This window comes from Gavialis gangeticus, unplaced genomic scaffold, assembly GCF_001723915.1.
Source record: "Gavialis gangeticus isolate Ggan-Ray unplaced genomic scaffold, GavGan_comp1, whole genome shotgun sequence".
Classification (NCBI taxonomy): Eukaryota; Metazoa; Chordata; order Crocodylia; family Gavialidae; genus Gavialis; species Gavialis gangeticus.
In genome coordinates, this window is record NW_017729031.1 from 22,121,522 (window position 1) to 22,139,629 (window position 18,108).

Below are 18,108 nucleotides of genomic sequence, written 5' to 3' on the forward strand. Positions count from 1 at the left end.
GGAGGCAAAAGGGGACGCTGCTCTGGATCAGGATAGCTCACCAAAACAGCCTATGTGGCCCAAACAATTGCCCACCTCTACAATAACCTCTTGCAAGCTGCATGCAGCCCACAGGTCACCATTTGACAGCCTGGTATTACTTGTTTGCATGAAGATCAGTTCTCTGTAGGAAAACAAATCTAGAAGAAGCCAATCACAAAAAGCAGGAAATACAAATAGCTGTAATATGGAGAAGGAACAGATTAAATCTCCTGATTTTTCAAATGTGATTAAACAAATAGGATATAAAGTAATAAAGTTTCCAAGGCAGTAGAATAAATCAGTGTTTAAAGGAAGACTCTAGCATAGAAGAGTGCTATCTATACATGAAAGCTACAGACAAAAGTACCAAAACCTCTTCCACCAAATAACCTCCGCATATATAGTAGTACTAGTAATAGTTTTGCACTAGAGGCCCTTAGCTACCCTCACTATCTTCATCCATTCACATCTTTTGTGTGCCATTGTCTTCCAGTAATCCATCCTTAATTTGGAGGTCTGACACTACAATCTTAACCATCTTCATCTTGGTCTTCCAGGCTTTCTCCCCTGTGGTCACTGAGGTACATTTCTTTGGTGTCCAGATGGATTCCATTCTTCTGATGTGGCCCAGGGACTATAGTCATACCTCTCCAATTTCCTATGTCTGGTTGGATTGCTATCCAATTGATACAACTCATTATTGGTTTGTGTGCACTATTCTTCTGTTATGGGATCATACTGTGTAAGACTTTCCATAAAATCCTCCTTTCAAAATAATCTAGTACTGTAGTATTACTTGTGAAAGAAACAAGGTTTGACTGCCATAAATTATGGCCCGATTATAGTTCTATGGATTTCAAGCTTATCCTGATGAAAATTAAACTTCGATGGCAGGAGCTTGTGCAATGCAAAGTAGGCTATTTCTTCTTTTCTATTATCATCCCGTGCTGATAGTGCTTAAATACTTAAAGTGGGTCACCTGCTTAAAATTTGTGCTGTTTACTGTTACATGAGGTCCCTAATTTACTGCTATCCTATTTACCAGCAAATACTATGTTTTATCCACATTCACTTTTAGTCTGATTTCTGTCCTTCATTTTTAGTTGGGCATACAGAGCTTTTTTATTATTCATATTTTTTTTTTTACTCATGAGAATGATATCATCAGCATATGCAAGGACTTTATGCTCTGAATTCAGTTGAACTCCTCTCCTTATATTATTTATACTCCTGATTATTTTCCAGTCCAGGCTGAATAGCATTGGAGACCATCTCCCCATCTCAATCTGGTTCTAATCTGGAAGGGGTCAGATTTTCTTCTATAGGCACTAATTCTGTTTCTTGATTCAGGCATACAAACTAAATGAGTTCACTTAGTCCACTGGGAATTCTTAATTCAGCTAATATGGCCCACAGACTCTCTCTGTGTATGCTATCGTAGGCTGGCTGGAAATCTATGAACAGAATGTGTATGCTTTGATTATATTCAAATCCCTCCTCAACTACTTGTCTTGGTGAAAAGATTTGGTCTGTCATTAATCTATTCTTGTGTAACTCACACCGTTAGTCTCCTAGAATAAGCCACTGTGAAAATTAACAACCTTACCCCCTTGACAAGGGAATACTTCAGGTACCGCCTATTTATGCACAAGAAAATATTTACATGGAAGCCAGTTCAATTTGCCTGCTCACACTTATACAGTCATTTCACCACAGATATGCAATAAAAAACCTCCCCAAACAACATTTCTTCTCAGTAAGCAGCACAAACATTTCAATAAACAACCAGACTGGCATACTTTTAAAATGAAACTTATCCGTCTATAGTATTAAGTAATTATGCCTGTGATAAGAATATTAGGTTTGCATTGTGCCAACCTGCAAAGTACAGGTGACAATTTTCTATCTGGGGTTTTCTACCTTGACATCCTAAGATTTTAGGCATATCCATTATAAATACTTTCATAGTTCTTTCATAGCACTACTGTTTCACAGTGCACTGAAAGGTTCCTGAAGACTTGCAACGAATGTTCATTGGCATACAAATGTAAAAACCTAAGTAAATCCTCTGCCACAACAGCCTAAACGATACTTTTCAAGAGTAAACTCCATTTCCTTCCTTCCAAAGGAAGAAATGGAGCTCCTTTGATCAGCTTCTAAGAAAGCGGTGTGCAACCTCCAGCTTGCGTCACCTGGCCCACGGGGCTCCCCAGGGGTGCATAAATGTGGTACCGAGGAAGCAGCAGCAGCACTAAATGCTGCAGTTTCCAGCGCTGCCTTCCAAGGGTTGAACCAGCATGTGGGTTTGTTCCACAGTCGACCTGGTGCACAGGGCCATGCTGGCATTCTGGATCACACCCATGGACCAAGCTCACGCCAATTCCAGGCTGGATCTGGCTTGTGAACTGACACTGAAACTTTCATCCAGCTTGCTGGCCTGGGAGATCAAGAACCACTGCTCCAAGATACTGTCTGACTTGAAAGCACATGATTAATAAGAATCATCTTATACAATCAAATTTTTGCAACCTTGTGCACTGGCCCAATAAAGCTACGCGCATGATCAGAGGTCAGGAAAACAGACCTTACGATGACAGGCTGAAAGCCATGGGGCTCTTTAGCCTGGAAAAGCGCAGGCTCAGGGGTGAGCTGATGGCCACCTGTAAGTTTATCAGGGGTGACCACCAGTATCTCAGGGAACATTTATTCACCAGAGCGCCCAAGGGATGACGAGGTCAAACGGTTATAAACTACTACAAGCCCGTTTCAGGCTGGACATAAGGAAGAATTTCTTTACTGTCCGAGCCCCCAAGGTCTGGAACAGCCTGCCATCGGAGGTGGTTCAAGCACCTGTACTGAACACCTTCAAGAGCAAATTGGATGCTTATCTTGCTGGACCCCAGCTGACTTCCTGCCCTTTGGGTCGGGGGCTGGACTCAATGATCTTCCGAGGTCCCTTCCAGCCCTAATGCCTAAGAAATCTATGAAATGCAGCCATGCACTAGACATATAGCCTGTGGGACTCCCCATGGGTCCAGAAATTTGGCAGCAGGAGAGGTGCAATCAATCCTGCCACCCTTCTCCACTGCCAAATTTTTGTACCGCAGGGGAGATTACAGGCTGGATAACACGGCCTTGCCAACCAGATCTGGCCCATTTGCTGGAGGTTGAGAACTTCTGCTCTAAAAGCAGTTACTTTTGTAAGAAAATTCATTAAGAAACTTGTCTTGTATTTTCTTGTGGTAAATGTTATCCAGTTTCTATTCTTCCTTTTCAAATCTCTAAATTGGATCTTCTATTTTAGTAACCAAATACATTTAGTGATCTCTAAGAAAGCTGCTGGTCTTTCAATTAATTAAATCTGCTTATAGCCTTAGTTAAGTTTTTTCCCCCATTCCTTTGGCTGTCCCTTCCTTTCAAGTCTCCTTTGAGAGGCAATGGAATGCATCTAAGGAAAGGGAGTACTGCTTCAGTACTCCCAGAATTCATATTTTTCTAGTCTTGTCGCACCCCTGACCAAAAAAAAAAAAGAGGTGATGTTGCTTAAAACAGGTAGTAAACATTTTCTCCACAACCTGAAATACAGAAGACAGCAGTTACTAGGATTCCTGGACTCTAGAGGCCCAAGGACATTCTTTTTTGGTGACACTGGAGACAGTCTGTAGTGTCAGGCCTACAGAAGGACCAAGGAGGAACTCCTTGACCTAAACCATCTATGAACCTGCATGTAAAATCAAAGTGAATGAGGCTGAGAAAGTTTTCACTTACTCGTTCTAGAAGGCAACCAGGCCTGTTAATGCAACCCTTCATTACAGATTACCCCTCTTAAGATAAATTACTATAAAAAGAGAACCATACATTTTGAAAATCATGAGAAGTCCAATTAGGTTTCCATTCAGCTATTTTGAGAAGGGAAACCCACTCTCCAACTCCCCCCCCCCGCCATGTAAAACAATGTTAATTCTTTTCTGTCTTCACTAATCAGTATAATGCCTTATTTTTAAAAGGAAGGTGCCCATCACCACAGTATCTTGACCTCATTGGTTCAAAACTTGAGAGATATATGTTTCTCCAAAACAAGGATCATATGGTATACTCCCTTCCCTAGCAACAAGACTTCACTCATCATAAAGTTGAGGGATGGACAGGACCTCAGGAGGTCACATCTAGTCCATCCCCTGCTCAAAGCAGGACCATCCCCAGCTAAATCATCCCAGCCAAGGCTTTGTCGAGCCAGGTCTTGAAAACCTGCAAGGATGGAGCTTCCATCACCTCTCTGGGTAACCTGTTCCAGTGTTTTACTACCTTCCTAGTGAGAAATTTCTTCTAATATCTAACCTGAACTTCCCTTGCTGCAGCTTGAGACCGTTGCTTCTTGCTCTGTCATCTGCCGCCACTGAGAACAGTTCAGCTCCATCCTCTTCTGAACCTCCCTTCAGGTAGCTGAAGACTGCTATAAATCCTTCAGTCTTCTCTTCCCCTGACTAAATAAGCCCAGTTCCTTCAGCTTGTCCTCAGAAGTCATGTCCCCCAGCCCTCATCATTTTTGATGCCCTCCACTGTTCTCTCTCCAATTTGTCCATGCCTTTTCTGTACTGGGGGCCCCAAAACTGGACACAGTACTCCAGATGTGGCTTCACCAGTGCTGAAAAGAGGGCAATAATCACTTCCCTTGACCTACTGGCAACACACTTACCAATGCAGCCCAGTGTGCCGTTAGCTTTCTTGGTAACAAAGGCAGACTGCTGGCTCATATCCAGCTTATTGTCCATTGTAACCCCCAGGTCCTTTTCTGCAGAGCTGCTGCCCAGCCAGTCAGCCCCCAGCCTGTCCCGGTGTGTGGGCTTGTTCTGTCCTAAGTGCAGGACTTTGCACTTGTCCTTGTTGAACCTCATGAGATTCCTTTTGGCTCAATCCTCCAATTTGTCTAGGTCATCTGAATCCTAGCCCTATCCTCCAGCATATCTACTAATTCCCTAAGCTTGGTGTCATTTGCAGACTTGCCAAGGGTGCACTCTATGCCATCTTCCAGGTTGTTGAAGACGACATGGAACAAAACCAGCCCCAGGACTGACCCCTGGGTCATTACACTTGATACCAGCTGCCAACTAGACATCAAGTCATTGATTGCTATTTTCTGAGCCCCATGCTCCAGGCAGTTTTCCATCCACCTTACAGTCCATTCACCCAGCCCATACTTCCTTAGCTTGCCTGCGAGAATGTTGTAGGAGGCCATATCAAAAGCCTTGCTAAAATCATCCCCTCCGCCCACCACCTCAGTGTGGGCAGGCTAGCCTTAGCCCAACCTGTCTGCTCCAGCCAAGCAGAAAGGCATGCTCTAGTGCCCCCTGGCTTATGACCTGGGCTACTGCAGGCATGTGGCAGCATTTCTAGAATCCAGAGTGAACATCTGTTCACTTGCTTATCGGTTCAATCTACGCAGTTTAGACTAACCTGCAAATATTGAATTGATTCAGCCTTGGGCTTGTAGACTGTTTGTACTTAGCCATAAAGTCAGAATATTCCAGATACGGCTAACAGTTTGGTTGCTACTGTAATCATGATATTTGCCTAGCTAGTTATTCAAAGAAAAAGCCACTTGATTTCCAAAGCACGTGGTTATTTTATCAGGGTGTTAGATTACATTTGTGTAACTGCTGCATTTCACTATAGTTTAGGAGCCTTGCTTCTGGAAGAAAATTAAAGGAGACTCATTACTTTCAATGGGCCATCTTCTGTGAAGCTGCCTCCTCTTTACTAGCTTGAAATGGAAGCACTGGGTTTTTAAACACACAAGGACAGGATGATTAGCTTCAGACAGGTGAGTGGAAGAAGGTGGTATTACACCACCCTGCAGCTCTCAGAAGATTCAGAAATATCACCCAAAGAGACATCAAGAGAATGCCTAGACAAGCACACATGTGCCTGTTGCAACGTCTCAAAGGGCTCTGAGACGCTGCAAGAGGCACATGCAGGAACAAAAAACTGTTCCCCGTGGTCCAAATTTGCTGTTGCAGGTGGCAGCAGGACATAACCAGGCAGCAGCCCCCACTTGCCAGGGCAGCTTTTTGTATTGCTGGGGCCAGCAGAGGTGGCATATCTAGGAGGAGCCAGGGATGGCTATTTTGTTCCAAGTGGCACAATTTGCCCTACACACTGAGGCAAAAAGCCCCGGCTCAAATTTGCACCGCTTCTATTTGAGCTGCTGCAAGTGCACGTGCCCACACGTGTGGACGCACCCCAGAAGGATAAGTTATTTTTCCTTTAACAGAACAAAGTAAGATTCTCTTTAAGGACCAAAGAACTTGGTATGAAATTTTACAATTAATAGATTGGGACTGTGACAGTTAACAGTGGAATGAGACAGCTGTAGGCCACAAAAGAAGCTCAATACAGCAAAGGTAGTGTCAGTGCACTGTACATAGCAACACTAGAACCTAGAACAGAATTCATCAGACTTCAGAATATTTTAAATTTTGTCTGCAGATACTTGTATTCTAAAAGGGACAAAAAAAAATCACTTCATTTTGAAGAGGTATAGAACTGAAGTTTTATGAACAGCATCATGCAGGGTATTACATTAGATAACAATGGTGCTCTTTTTGATTAGAATCTATAAGTAGTGTTTAAATGAAATTGTGAGCAGCTTCATTTTTTTTATTGGCTCCATGCACATTTTTAGAAGAACATCAGTACTAAAAGACATGAAACACTTGCTCACACAGGATGTTCTATTAGATTATGTTTTAAAAGAATATTTGTCATTTCTTATAATGGAAATAGTGGTGAACAAATAAGAAAAAATACAGCTCAAAGTTAACGTTATGTTTGAAAGGCAGCTAAGGTCACAGATTTTCTGTTGGTTCTCCACAGAGAATTCTTTATCTGGCTTCTGAAAGGAAATTATGACAAACCATTGTGAATAAAGCTTATCAAAATGATCAGAGTTCTACCCAGATAATAACAGTTAGTATCTCAATATGTTCCGTATGGTCTATTAAGAGAGTGTGAAGGTAAACCCTAAAGACCAAAAAATTCTACCTGTGAAGGTGAATGAGGTAATCTTAATTTTGCCTCTCACTGGGTGGTTAGTATCAATTTGACCTTGATTTAAGTAAACTAGGTACTGATAATGTGATAAAAAGTAAACTGCTGGAGTAATCATTGCACAAGATATTACTCCAGTATTTTAGATGCCATGTTGGACAGCTTCCTTCAGCTGTAAAATGCAAGAGGCAGACTGTTACTATGCAATGGCAACATACCTTAAGTGACAGGCATTTCAATTTAACTCAGCAGATGCCATATTCTCTTAAAAACAACTTTGTCTAGAGTACTTTATTTTGGTTACAAATTCCATTTAACAGGAGTGCAGAAACTTCCATTACTGAGCATTTGTTGCCCATGGGGCAGCATAGCAAAGCCAGACAACAAGTTTTACTTCCTTTTGGGCGTCCATATTTTTTAACTATGTACAAGGAACTGCAGGGGCACATTTAATTAGCCATTATAATATTTTCTAGGGCCCAGTGCAAAGTAATATAAGAAGGATCCCAATAAATGAGCTACTGGCTTCTGCTTTCCAAGTCTTTCTAAGACACATAAAACACACCCCAATGACCATAACTGTTCAGCTCCTGTTTATCTGAAGCCTAACTCAGGGTTTGGAATTAGCTATTGGGTGGCACCACTAAAATGGTTAAAGATGCACGACAGGAAAATGCATAGACAAATTTAAAAATCAAGTTTTAAGTTTAAGACTGGTAGAAAAATGACATAATATTGTATGCTTTTAACAATCCTCTTCTTAAAGTATAAAATCCCTCATACTATCTTCTAGTTCTTGACCATGCTGTTACACACAAACTAAACTGTTCTCAACCCATGAGCTCTCGTCACACTCGTCATGTGTTGAATTAGACAAAATGTGTGAGGTTCATCAGTATCCTCTTCATTAAATATAAAGAAATTGATATGTGTTTGATTATGATGTGTCAGATTGGACTTTAGGTTTTTAGAAATGAAAAGCAGCCAGGCAGGCTACTTTACTCCTAAACAGTTGATTTCTTAGCATTCATGTTACCCATATGACTCTATATGTATGATAAAAATAAAGGCAAAGTTCTCAACAATTTTCATACCCACCTGCTACATTGAGTTTCTCAACTGCTCCTAAACTGGGAGCAGCGGTGGTAGTACTGTTGGTTGAGTTTGCTCCCGTGCCATTAAGTACAAGAATCTCTACCCTGGATTCTAGCTTTCCAATACGTTGCAAGATATTATCGAGTAGGACTGCAAGAGTTTTCTTCAAATCTATAACAGAAAAAGTAATTATTAACCCATTTAACAATATACTGGATGCCACAGAAGAATCATATATTCATCAGGTATTATTTATTTACAAGAAGGAAGCTATTCCACTTTACTGTCACATAGTCAGATGATCCTATGATGGTAGATAATGTCTAGCTTCACATCGAGTACTTTCAGGTGAACAGCCTGTTAGCTAGTCCACTGTATGAGCTAAAACCTAGCCTTAAAGAGATGAAAAAATTTTCAGCCATATTGCTTGAAATATTCAATCAGGTCCACACTGGCACAATACCCTTGCAAGTTCTAAGTCTTATAACAACAATGTTATAAAGGCACCCATGTCTTTTCTCAGGCAAGCTAATAATTATATCTGTCATTAGGTGATTAGAGGCTCCCCCCCCCACAGCCCACCCCAGCATTGTGCCAAAAGGAAGGAGGAGGAAATCTGCATAAAAAGAAAGAATGTATAAAAACAATCCAGAAAGACTAAGGAAGTTGAACAAACAAATTTAAAAATGTATAAAGGGAAAAATCAGGAAATTTAACAGTAGTGCAGATGGACTTGTGAACTAAGACTGTGAGCAAGCAGGGATAAAGGACTTTATACAAGTTAAGAACGTGGTGTTGAGCTCAACTTTGAATATACTAGCTTTTGTCTATTAGACCTAGCACTTCAGATTAAAGAATTTTACTTAAATTATATTCAAATATTATTTTTAGAATGCTACTCAAACAAAATGGTTTTTAAAATGTGCAATTATCTTCTTTTCATAGTTTAAAAATCAAATAGTTTTCTGATCTGTAATCTGACACCTGGTGGAATTTCCAATGATAATTTATAAGCAGAGATTCACCTGCCTCTGTTACAATGGGCATAGATTTACCATGTGGCATCTAGTGTTTCAAATGAGTTTTTAATGAGTAGTCGAATGGTTATGCAAATAAGAGAAGGATTACATGGAAAAGCTGCTATTTCTTTTAGTTGAATGAAAAACAAACATTAATTTTAAAGGAGTTTTCCATATCTGTCTTTATAGCATTGCACTTTTCTTTACTTTTGAAAGATTGTTATAAGTGATATTTTAAAATATATGCTAAATACATACACATAATTTTAAGGCTTTTTTTTAAATATTGATCTAAAATAATAACAATTAAATTATGCTAGAACTGATGAAGATGGGGAAAATGACAAAACAATAGTAATAGTAACTTGAACCACAAAAGTTATCTAAGAAATGAGCACAGTATATGCTACTAATCTTGGACTAAATGGAAAAAAATGGCTGTAATAATTAAAAGCACAGTGAGGAGTCAGCTAAGAAAATAAAAATAGGGTAAATAAAAAAAAATAAAACTGCGACAGAAAATACAATGAGAATAACTCAAAATCAGACCCACAACACTGCTAACAACATCACTGTTTGAAAAAGTCTGCTGGCAGGACAACAGACATTTGGATGAAATTAAAAGACGAAACTCCAAGTATGCTCCTTACCGAAGTGCACAACTTTGTGTAAAATATTTCACTGTTACTTTAAAACCAAACACACACTGTTACTATTATTCTAATACTGGAAAAGACAAGCATTTGATCCATGTACATCAAATTTCAAAGTTTCAATACATATAAGGTAGTAGAAATATAAATCAATAACAAAAACTTGCAATTAAAACCGAAAAAAAATTGAGATAAGCATGGGAAAATGGGATACAGACCAAACACAGACTAGGAGGTAATCTAAACCAGGAAAATGTAAAAGAATCTTAAGACCATAGCTCATGAGTGTCAAGACTGTTCAATGGCTATTAACTGATAAGACTAAAGAAAAAAACAACAACTATTGGGGAGGATTTCATTGAACAACAGGATCAGCACTGTCTTCCAACAACTGTGATATATACTAGTCACCGCTGAAGAACTGGGCTAGTTTCTAACAGTTACCTGTTTAGATTTAAAAGCCATGTACTCATGTATATAGTTTTAAGACAAAGTACACAATTAAACAGACACCTGAATCAATTCATATTATTTTCTGAATTATTACAAAGCCTGCACCTGTAAAAGCCCTTAAGTTGAAAATAAGACATACAAAGCAACCGAAATGTATTGTACGCTTATTCAGTTGTATTATTATATATCCTTACAGCATCTGTCAAGCAAGGTCTTTTGTTAGAAAAAGAATTACCATTTTATTGAGGTGGCTTAGGGGGCTACATAGATGATTCCCCTTCACTGAAATGCAGCCGTCTCTCTTGTGGAACCTCATTTGATAGTGCATTGATTACTCCATAACAGGATTTGGAATGGGAAATTACTGCCATAAGCAACTGCAACAGCTGGAGGATTTCAGCTAATGACTTCCTATCTTCCTGAATTCTGGCTAGAGCATATATTAATATATTCCTCTTATGAAAAATGGTACAGGATATGCAAGCGAAAGGTGTGGTCATTTCAGTTTTGCAGTGACCTAAGCCTTTGGCTCTTCTTCCCCATTATAAACTAGTACAGTAAGGAAGTAAGGAACACCCTCTTCTGAATAATCATATTTTCTGCAAAATCTTTATGGTAGGAGGGCACCTTCTGATGCAACACTGACCTAGGCTGACACTCTTAGCTTGTGATATTTAATGTGATCATCATACAAGCTGCTATGCCTGCAAGTGGTAACACACAAACAGAAATCTCAGAACAAGGGCTACTTGTTCCTTAAGCCACATAGCAATATAAAAGTCAGCTGCCTAGAAAATGGTGACTTCAACCTCACAGGCAAAATAGTCACAGTAATGCTAGCACTGGATCAGAGAAGTAGACAAAGGCAGTAATAAAAGAGAGCAAGGCATTCTGGCATCTGCTGAAAATAGGTGTTTTCATCCAATATGCCAAAGGGAAAAGAAAATCAAGAGAGAAAATGAAAGGCTCCTAATTATGAGCATGCACACCTAATCCTAAACCCATCCTAACTTCTTTTCCATTACAAGTCTAGGACACATTGTTTATAAGGTTTCTCTGAGATAACACATTAATGAAAAGAAAACTAAGAGAGAACAGCATAAGTGACTAATTAGCAATTAACTTTTCAGGTAACCTAAAAGGAGCATACTACCCTCCAATACAGTGGGTGCATTTACACCTACTATTAATACACAGCAATAAACTCTGGTGCATATCACATTCCTGGGCACTGTGTTTGAACATGCTGCCGGGACTGTAGCACACTGACCTGGGTCAGAGGAGCCCTGGCTGGCAGAAGGCTGGGGGTCAGCCTGCCACCCTGGGGCTGTTCTGACCCAGCTCAATGTGCTGTGGGGAGGCTGGCTGGAGCATGAGGATACTCGAAGTGTGGGGCTAGTTGGCGGCAGCATCTGCATTGAAGCACCCTTATGCCCCAACCAGCATCTACACCTGTGTTGCTGTGGAGTAAAAACACTGCCACAGGATAGTACTATGGTGGAGTTAGTTAGTTTACTGTGTCCTAATAGCACTGCATGTGTAGATGCTGAGACGCTGCAGAGCTAATTAGGCGACTCAACAGTAAATGTATTGTGTAGCCATGTCCAGTAGGTGGGAGAGCGAGCAAAGTGAAAACACCTTCCCCAGAGCTGTCCAACTAAGCCACTGGGGACTGCACGCTGCATAGGCTGCACCAAGCGAGCCATGAGGTGCTGGGCTGCATGGGTGCATATGAGGATGCTATTCCATGCACCCACATGGGAATCCTCCCACTGCTGCACTGCATGGGCACAACCCCCAGCCCTATTCCTATCCCTGTCTCATCCTCAGTCCCCGAAACAGTACTGCACTACACTGCCCAACCCCCTGAGGCAAGGGTAGGGAGGAGCAGCTGGAGAAAGTAAGGGAAGCCAGGAGACTCCAACCGCTCCTGCAGCCAGAGCAAGGTGGGGAGTGGTGGCCAGGGTGAGCGCCATGGGACTGCAAGTTAACCCCGTGTGTACTACATGCAGCCTGCAAGCCACCAGTTAGACGGCCCTGAGCTTTGCCATGAACACAGCACACATACTGGAGATAAATATTTTTTTCCTCAATCATAGTCACCTTAATTGTTACATGTTAATACTGGGTAAAGAGCATTGGGGAGATGATGCTGACATTTAAATTTAAGCTTAGATATGAATACCTACACACTTTTAAAAGATATCATTCAATTAAAGCTGAACAAAAATGTGGCAGAAATAGAAAAGCAAACAGTATTTAATTAATAAGGCAAGGGGTTGGTTTGTTGCAGGGTCTCAGAGTGCTTCAGCATGTAAACAGACTAATCAAATTTCTTGGCAAACTGGTAAATTGACCAAACTACCAATAGCTAGCTGCTGCACAAACAAATACTGGGAACTTGTTGCAAAACCTAGCAGAGGACTGTCAGACCTGGGTCAGGAGGGTCTGGCAAGCATACTGCAAAGAAGTCTGGAGTCTGGACTAAGCACAAAATTGCAGTCAGACCAATTTTACCCTTCAGCATCTTCAAGTTCAATTAAGTGCAAATCGAAGAGTGCTTTAAGAGCAAAAACAAGGCTACATCTGGATTTTAGGTAAGTCACTCTAATCACTGCTCATGCAAAACTATGTGGCAATTGCATAGCACAGCGTTAAATTCATATAGCCTTGGCTGTAAAAGTTGGCAGAACATATATCCATTAATCCTCCCAAAAAGGGGAAAAAAAAATGTTTCAAATACTAGGAGCTGGATACCCTCTTCCCTCTCACCCACAAGTGATCAGTTCTTTTGGTACAAACATGAAAACTTAAGCCTTCTGTGGAAGACAATTTCTTTAGCTTAGCAGGAAGAAGCAAATACAATGGGAAGTGACAGGGCAGAACAATGTGTTCATGGTCCCGAGTGAATGAAGACATCCCGTGTCAGCTTCCCTCCAGGAATGGAACTAACTAAAGGGAACTTAGAGGTTAAATGTGCGGGACAACCAGGCTCTAGTTTGGCTAGAACTATGCCAAACCTTCTGGATGGCTTTTAGGTGGAGTGGGGGCGGGGCACCTGTATCATTACCTCCTTTTCTTCTTGAGCCAAGATCCAAGATAGAAAATTCTTCCCTGAACAGTGCACAGCAAAGCCAGAACTGACAGACAAGGAGCTTCAGTCAGGAAGAGACAAATGGTACCTGAATTCCTCTCCCTACTGTGGAGATAACCTCTGAGTAATTCCTTCAAAGCAAAAATTGTAACTACTTCTCTGTGGATTTATGTTTTCTTTTCCTCACTATTCTTAAGCATATTTAAGATTTCAATACCTTCCCTGTTGAACAGACTCTAGAACACTTTGAGAAGAATCTCTGGCAAGGTTGAGGAAATGAAGCTTTTGTTCTTAGCTGGAACTGCTTTGGTCAGAGCCAGCTAGCTAGTCAATGTTCTTCTACGATTGCCTTTTTTGTTTAATTTTCAAAGAAAATCCAAGCACCACATTCAAACCACTGAAACAAAGGCTGTCCCTAACATGGGAAATTGCAAACATTGCTGGTATGTTGTGAGCCAGTTACTTTTTGTATGAACTGTTAGTAGCATTCTGCTTTCTAGACCAACTGTGTGCTGAAAAACCATTAATATATATTAATACACAGTTTTAAAACAAAATCATTGTAATTCTAAAGTTCATAACAGGGCAAATATTCACTGGTCAACATAAAAAAATAATCAAACTCTAACAATTCTTAGGATATACCAACAAATTGATCCTTGATATTTCACCTCTTCGCCCACTCATGAAATCACCGGCAATGGTGCACTTCCACTATGAAAAGCAAAGGCCTCAAGCTGAGATTTTAAGCACAGGTCCATCAGGATAAAGTTCTCCTGAGCTGGTAGGGCACTAATTATGCAACTCTACAGGGGAAAATTACTAGTGAATGAACCCACAAGTGCTAGGGATGGAAGTTACAGATAAACCAGTTTAAATTATCAGAAACTGGTTTAACCTTGTAACAGAACAGAAGCTCAGTGCATATAAACCAGTTTGAAAATGGCTGAAATTAGTTTAAGATAAACCTGTTTGAATGTACTATCAGACTCAACTGATTTGGGTCAAACCAGTTTATGAAACTCATGTCCCAGACCCCTTCCTAGTTCAAGTTAAATCACAGTCCCCCAGCATCCCAGCATGATTTCCAGCCTTGGGCTGGGCTGTCTGCTCCAGACAGCTGGCCCTGCCCCTCTGCTCTCTGGCTGGAGCAGTGAGGTCCAACTGGGGGAGGGAGGGGGTGGGGCAAGCCCAGCTGCAGATGCAACCCAGTCTGCAGGTAGAAGGAGGGGCAGAGGACTGTCCCCCAGGAAAACCCCAGCTGGGGGCTGGGGCCAGGGATGGGGGTTAAACACCCCTTCCCCTGCTCAAACTTAACTGCTGGCTACGACTATAGACTACAAATCCCAGAGGCACCTGGAAGCAGGAAGAGCATATGATGAGCAACCCTGCAGAGCTCTGCTCCGCAATTATGGGCCATTTGTACATGCCACAAAATTGGCCTTTAAAGAGGCTTAATGCCCTTTTAAACCACTTTAATGGTGGAGCTGTTTGCACATGTCAGCAACGTAATGCGTTTTAACAGTGGGCTCTTTGCATGCGTCGGTGGCATAATGAGTCTTAAATGATTTTGGGATGCAGCAAAATAAAACATCTCCAAGGTAGTTTAGTTTGCTGTGGAGGGAAGCACCGGGCCCCGTGCAGCTCAGGGGCTGTGCAGGCAGGCTCCACTGAATGAAAAAAAAAAAAAAAAAATGCTGAGCCTAATCTTTTCTTTTTCCCCCCAGAACCTACCTGCCTGCCTGAGCTGCGCGGGGGCCTGGTGCTTCCCTCCGCAACTGCGGTGCCTTCTTGGACCGCTTGGGTTGAGTGCTTGCAGGTGGGTATTGCCTGGTGGGCGCTGCCACTACTGCGGAGGAAAGCACCAACCCCCCCCCCCCCCCCACACACACACACACCATCCCCTCCCTGCAGCTCAGGGACCAGTCAACTTGCCGGCAGCTCGCCCTCCCCTCCCTGCTGCCAGACAGGCAGGTAAGGGTTGCGCCCGACCCTTGTGTACCCTGGGTTTTCTTTGCCCTAAATTGAAGGTGTGTTTTTAAAGATCCACCACTTCAATTTAGGGAGAATTAAACCAAAGTAAATCCCCATGGCATGTACAAACACTACAAATCCTAGAGACCTCAGGGGCAGCAGGAAGAAGCAGCGAACACACAGCCCATGCTGGCTACATGCCAGAGATGTGCTCTAGCACCCCCCCAGCTTCTGGCCTGAGCCACTCCAGGCATGTACCTGCAGTTCCTGAATTAAGGTAAATGCCTGTTCACTTGTTTCAATTTAATCTCTGCATCTTAGACAAACCTGAAGACTGAATCAATTCAGCCTCGGGCTTTTTCACTCTCCATACTTAGCCACAGGTAGTATATTAACACTTGCTAAAGACAGCACCATTGTTTTTTCTTCTGGATACAGAAGTCTCTCCCAACGTACAAGAAGAATCTGTAGGCCTATTGGGTTGTGTTATGGGCAACAATATATTAACTTTGAAATTAATTTTAATTAACCAGATTTTATTGACATTATGGAATATGCACTTACCATAAGCTGTCATGGTCCCAACATAAGGTCCATCTACTACATTTCTGTTTTCCTCTGCCAGTGCTTTGATATATCTTTTGCTGAGATCCAGTATTTGTTCACGAAGCACTAAACTGCTTTCATGTTGAGTTCGCTGTTGAATAGTAAAATGCAGAAGCATCATTCCCCAAATGAAGCCAAAAGTCACCAAAAAAAAGCCAAGTTTCTGAGAGGATAGTTTCCATGGAGTAAAGAAGGCCATGGCTTCCTTGAAACTTCAGTCACTATAAAGGTTCTTAAAGCATGAAACCCAGGAGCAACATCGTGGTCCAGGTAGCACTCGCAATGTGGAAATCAATCTCACTCTGGCTCGCTAGTTAGTATATGGCCTCCTTTCAGTTCCATTTTGCTGCAAGGGAAAAAAAAAAGGAACACTTGGTCACTGCAAAGTAGGGTAACTCCAAACTGTACTATGTTTGTGCTGTAACTTCTACAAAATACAAATAGACAATATGTTCTTTTTGTACATTTTTAATTTGTGTATATCAATATTTTATAATATACAAGTCAGAGCATGAACAAGCTAGAAGGGGATTTGGAAAGAGAACAAGAAAAATAGCAACGTGTATGAACAGGTGTATAATCCTTTTGAAAATCTAGACTAAAAAAATCAATGCTTTAAGCAGAGTTTTCCATCCAAAATTCAAGGTAAGGAAACTTAATGCATTTTTTGTCCATGAAGATTTTGCAGTGCTGCCAATGTAGTGATTTAAAACAATCCTCAACATAATTCAGTTCTTAGCAAACAAGTAATCTTAGCTGGCAGTGACACTGCTATGAGTTTCTGGCAAGAGCTACGGCATATGGCAAGATAGGTAATCTGGAAAGCTGATTCCCTCAAGGGAAAAGGAAAAAGTGCTCTGCATTATTTAAGCAAATGCACACACTCTCCCAGCTTCACTGCAGGTATTTAGAAGACAGGATGAACCTCCTCTTGTTCCTGTGCGGACTCTTCCATGCGTCTCTACATAATCAAATACCTCTTACTTATTTTATACCGAATTCTAGTTTAAACAGCACAGTTGTGCACAGTATTTATTGCCACATGATACCTCCTGCATTTAAAGAGTCATGGTTCCTATTACATCATTGTCTAGAGAAGACTCAGTATATTATAATGTCAAATCCCCCCCCACAAAAAAACAAACAAAACCCCAAACCAAAAAACCCAGTATAAAACTCCATCTTTGCCTGGTCAACTCGATGCTAGCTTATACATGGTTTATCTGAATGCATCAGTTAATCCTAACTAGAACAAAACAACCTCTTCCTTAAAAAGACTGCTTTTGGCATAAAAAGTTGCAACAAAAGAAGGTAATTAAAAGGTAATTAAATACAACCTACCATATTTAAACATGGATTTGGTAAAGCATTATCTTTTTGACTTTATAGTGCTCCCAGACAGGATTACAGAACACAATGTTCTTTTTTCCTTTGTACTTGCACAGATAATGCAGATGTTGCTTTGTTTTAATAGGATAATTATAGAGATGTCTGCTAAAGCAGTGCTGCATGTTTGTCACAAATCCTAAATCAGAAGAGTCTATTTTCAGCTCATTTAACCATTCCTTAAGGCAGGGGTATCAATCTCATCTGGTCCTATAGGCCAGATGAGTGTTTCAGGGCTGGTCAATGGGCTGGATGAAATGGTGCAGGGCTGGGCCCATGGGCCAGATCAGGCCCACCCTTTCCCCTCCTACTCCCCTCTCCCACACACCGGATCCAGCACCCATGGTACTTACTCTGGCCAGTCTGGGACTGCGCAGCATGCAACACCCACTCTGGTCCAGGGCAGACATTGCATGTAGCGGAGGTAATGGACTGGCTGACATGGCAGTATACTATAGAGATCAGTCCCAGACTGGCTAGAGTGGGTACCAGATCTGACATCTGGGGGGACCCATAGAGCCCTCCTGGACATACTGGATCCAGCACCACTCTGAGACTGCTGGACACCAGCTGGAGCAGTCACCACATGTGGCTCACATGCCAGACCACCAGCTAAAGCAGGCTGTGGATCTGACATGTGGGGAGAACTGAGACGGGGGGGTGTCAACAGAACTACCCACACAGCATAAAATGGGAGAAACGCTGTTGTGAATTAGGTTCGACATTGCAAACGCCTCCACAAAGGTATAAGGGATTGCAG

At 41.6% G+C, this 18,108-nt stretch overlaps 1 protein-coding gene across 1 annotated transcript in view; it reads right to left on the reverse strand.

Moving 5' to 3' along the window:
* MGAT5 (mannosyl (alpha-1,6-)-glycoprotein beta-1,6-N-acetyl-glucosaminyltransferase) overlaps window positions 1-16,306 on the reverse strand; it is a 199,907-nt gene extending 183,601 nt beyond the window's left edge. The window contains exons 1-2 of the mRNA XM_019522507.1: window positions 15,921-16,306; window positions 8,167-8,334 (exon numbers count right to left, since the gene is read on the reverse strand). Coding sequence (XP_019378052.1) covers window positions 8,167-8,334; window positions 15,921-16,161 — 409 coding nt within the window. The 5' untranslated portion in view covers window positions 16,162-16,306. The remainder of the gene's footprint in view (window positions 1-8,166; window positions 8,335-15,920) is intronic.
* Between the last annotated feature and the right edge of the window lie 1,802 nt (window positions 16,307-18,108).